The following is a 4,354-nucleotide window of genomic DNA, read 5'->3' as shown; positions in this document are numbered from 1 at the left end:
CAATTTGTCGAACTAATGAATTTAAAAACTAAGCATCTATATATTCCAAAGAATTACACATACTGCACTAAAAGACAAATTATTGTTTTTCTGATGAATTGTCACCAAAGACGGGATTCTGTAACTTCTTAACAACAGTTTCCTTAGCTTTACTCACTCAAGAAAACAGTTAGAAAGAGACGAAGAGTGAGTTAAGCTAAAGTTAAATGTTATGCGACGTTGGTGCAACCGGGCTTAAAATATTTACTTTGACTATAAGATGTTAAATAAGTATACATTTTTCATAAAACACACACACACACACACACACACACACGTGCGCGCGCGTGCGCGCGTTAATGGCAGCTCGCCACGTGTTGCTCAGTGATTTATCACGGATTTCTTTTTACGCACTCACGATTTAATTTACGTCCAATTTTTCTTGGCTCATAACTTGTTGGTGATGAACAGAAAAAGAAATTAAGTCCGATTATAAATGCTGACACAGCATCACATTTATTAATTTAAGCTGTAAAGTTAGATTCGATTCTTGAATTCATTTGTAAAAGAAACGTAAATAATGCTCTCACAGAAAAGTTACAAATCGCCTGTCTGAGAAATATTCATATGTGACAAGAAGCATAGAAATAATCTCAGCAGTTATATAGTTCTCAATTGCCACATATTACAAAAAAAAGAAAGAACGTAGACGACGACGACGACGACTATGACTTACTTAATAATTTCGATATCTGCAGATGTGCACAATAATGTCATGTATGCAATCTGCATGTGTGCGTAATAAGATCATGCGCAAACGCACGTTCGTATTTTTAATTATTACATGTGCGCAATAATGCTTGTAAGCAATCGGGAATGTCAGCAAACGAAGCTATTGACAATTGGGATTGTAGGCAAACGGGACCCTCTCTCTTAACTCTATATTAGCTGCGTTCCTATATTCACTGCAAGTACTGAAAATCTATGTAGTTTATGTAACGTACACTATAGATTTTCAGTATTAACAGTGAATTTCGGAACGTAGCCAGTTTCGCGTAAAGACAGTCGGCCTCACTGTGTGTGAACTTGGCGCCAGACACGACTGTATCTCTTGATAGTCGATCATAAAGAATCATTCTGCATTCCGATATTTCACTGTCAGTACTGAAAATCTATATTTTTCTATATTTTGCGTCACGTATATTATATAGATTTGATTACAGTACTGACAGTTGCTGACAGTAAATATAGGAATCCAGTCTTAATCTTTGTATTCAATTATTTGATCATCGATTATCATATGTATAATCTTTTCGGTACGGACACTGATTATAGTCACTGTCCATTATATTGCTCGCTGCGGTCGAGCAACTTGAAATGTTGACTTGAAATGTTTCTGTTGATAAATTTTTCAATGTTTTTGTTATTGAGTTTTATTACATATAATAACTGAAGGCGTTGAACGTCGAGTGCCTAGCTTTCTCGGCCGAATCGGGTATATCGGCAGATGTAGCCTTGGGCCACTTCGCGTCCTGGTCGCGTCGCATCGAAAAAATCAGTAAATCATAATTGAATACTTTTTTCCCGATAATTATAAATTTAAATCCTGTCGTTTCTTGTTTTTTTTTTTGCGCAATGTTTAAACCGTATATATAGTGATGTTCTTTCCTTATTTTAACTCAGTTGTGCCTTGAAGAGCGCCGAAGTTAGTTAGTTAAAAACGTTGATATATAAACTTACATACGTACGTAGGGCATATAAGTTATATGCATATAAGGAGTGTAAGTTATATATATATATATATATATATATATATATATATATATATCGTTGATAATATCGTTAAGAGACTAACAGTAATCACAAAGTTTTGTAACTTTTTAAACAATTTTTTATGTACAAATATATTACTTTACATGTTCGATATTATAAGAAACATATATAATTCTTTATAGACAATACATTTTCTATAATTTTATACAATTTTAAATTATAATCTTACTTATTGAAGAAATATATTTTTTTAGATTTTTTAAATAAAATGTTACATTGTGATGGTGATCTAAATTGTTTTTAAAAATATAAAACAGTGACGGTGAAACAACAATACAATATGGGTACTAACAAAGATTCCTTTTTAAAAGAAACTAAAATTTTGTATAGGACAATCACACTCGCGTATTCAGCTAATTTCAACAAATCAAATAATGGATGTAAACATATTACGTTATATTCTAATTTGTAATTCAATCACAATTGGATCGTTATCGTTATTAATTATTTATATGGAACCTTATTTACCTAATGCGTTGATACGCTTTGTTGTCTATGGAAAGATAAACATAAAGGCTAACGCTAACTATCCCATAATAACAAAAATCGAAATGCCCAAGAAGTAAGTTTACCTAATTAATGTATATCTTTCTACAAAAAAAATTACAATAAACATTTACAATAAACAATTTACAAAAAAAAATTAGAAAGTACTTTCTACTTACTATCTACTGACAATAACTGAAATAGTTTAATATTAATCATTTTAAATTTCTAGATATTTTGGACAAGCTTATCCAATTACTGGAACAATAATGATTATTTTATTTTATTTGGCTTTAAATAAATATTTCTATAATGGAAATATTCCCGAAAGTTTGCTTTTATTATTGGATATATTATTAGGGGCATCAAGAAAACCCTTAGGTATTTATCTAAAAAAATTATTACTAAATTTATAAGAAATTATAGGTATATATGTTATGGTCAAAACTCAAAACGCGGGTAATCTTAGGATTAATCCATTCTGTCGAACGGCCAAACGCGTCTTGATCAAAGTTTTGTAGTAATTTGCTGATATGTGTGTGTATAGACAGTACACAAATACTGTCGCAGGCGGATCCCTTTCCCCCGCATAAAAATACTAACCTAATTCCTAGCCTATTCCTAGAAACTACTTTAATCAAGACGCTTGGAAATTCCGCAGAATTGACCATCAGTCAATCCTAGGAATGCCGTGTTTCGGGCTTTGACTATGATATATATACACGTATATATGCAGGATGAATTATTTATAATGTTAATGACAAATATCTCATAAAATATACATCCTATGAAAAAATGAGTTAGACTGTTAGACAAAACTTGTTTGAAATCAAAGAGAACACAAGATGGAACTATTCGTTTCGTCATAGATGGTCAAACTACTATAGGTCAAACAAAAGTCAACTTTATTTTCTTTAATGGAAACCCTCATTTTTTATTATACCATTTTTTTCTGTTAATTAATTTAAACAACTTTTGTCTGAAACATTTTTTTTATTTGTCTAATAGAGAAGAAGATGGTAATATGGAACCCTACTGATAATATGGAACCTTTCAATATCTCAATAACACTTAGCTGTACTTTAAAGCTGACAGCTAGAACTTGTTTATTAGGCTACCCATTATTTTTCCGTCATTTTCATGTCATTTTTAGTCATTTATGACCAAATTTTAACGTCATTTTGACGTATGCTTGCTAGCTGGGAATAATGCTAATGAATCACAAATCTATTTATAATCTTACTTATATATCTACGTACAAAAGGGCCGTGCGCCAAACAGTAGCACTACTTATGATGAAACAAATAATGCGGCGCCATATCTTGTGTACGTCCCCTTTAATTTCAAACAAGTTTTGTCTAAACCATTTTTTCCACAAGATGCATATTTTATGAGATATTTGTCATTAACATTATAAATGGTTCCTGCATAATTATATATATATAAAACTATATTAAATTATTATATGTGTACTGTATAATATATTTTAGTATCTGCGGAAAGCACAATTTTAGCAATTGTTTTGTTTTCCATACATTGCTGGAAAAGAGCATATGAAACATATTATGTTTGCGTATTTAGTAACCAAAAAATAAATGTGTTTCATTATATACTTACATTTTTGCATTACTCAACGTTAATGTTATCCCTGATAGGAGAATCAGAAGGATTTGTCGAAGGCAAGTGTTCAAAATTTACAAATATTAATTATATTACATGTACTCTATTATACAATTCATATAATCTTGCACAGGTTCACGTACGAGTATTTTCTTGTATAAATTAACAAATATGCAATTGATATGTGCATTTATATTTTTATGGTCAACATATATGCAACTTAGAACGAATTTTGTTCTTGCGGGATTGCGTAAGAATCAGCATGGCGTCGTCATAAGCAAAGAACACAAGATACCAGTTGGTGAATTATTCAATTACATATCGAATCCATTACAATTTACGGAAATATTGTTATACCTAACGGTATCCGCGATACTTTGGCAAGCTTCTACATTTCATTATATTACCATTTTCGTCATAGTGAATCAGGTAATGG

General features: G+C 31.0%; 1 protein-coding gene across 1 annotated transcript; it reads left to right on the top strand.

Annotated features, from left to right (window-relative positions):
• Positions 1-2,027: 2,027 nt before the first annotated feature.
• Positions 2,028-4,347, top strand: LOC112464654 (polyprenol reductase-like; the record flags this gene model as incomplete). Its single annotated transcript, XM_025031790.1, has 4 exons — positions 2,028-2,374; positions 2,531-2,679; positions 3,789-3,977; positions 4,052-4,347. Coding segments are annotated over exons 1-4 (822 nt in total), but the record flags the coding sequence as incomplete, so codon positions are not given.
• Positions 4,348-4,354: the final 7 nt, after the last annotated feature.

The sequence above is a fragment of the Temnothorax curvispinosus genome, unplaced genomic scaffold (genome assembly GCF_003070985.1).
Source record: "Temnothorax curvispinosus isolate PA1 unplaced genomic scaffold, ASM307098v1 QBEX01014398.1, whole genome shotgun sequence".
Taxonomy (NCBI): Eukaryota; Metazoa; Arthropoda; class Insecta; order Hymenoptera; family Formicidae; genus Temnothorax; species Temnothorax curvispinosus.
This window is presented reverse-complemented; position numbering and strand designations above follow the sequence as displayed.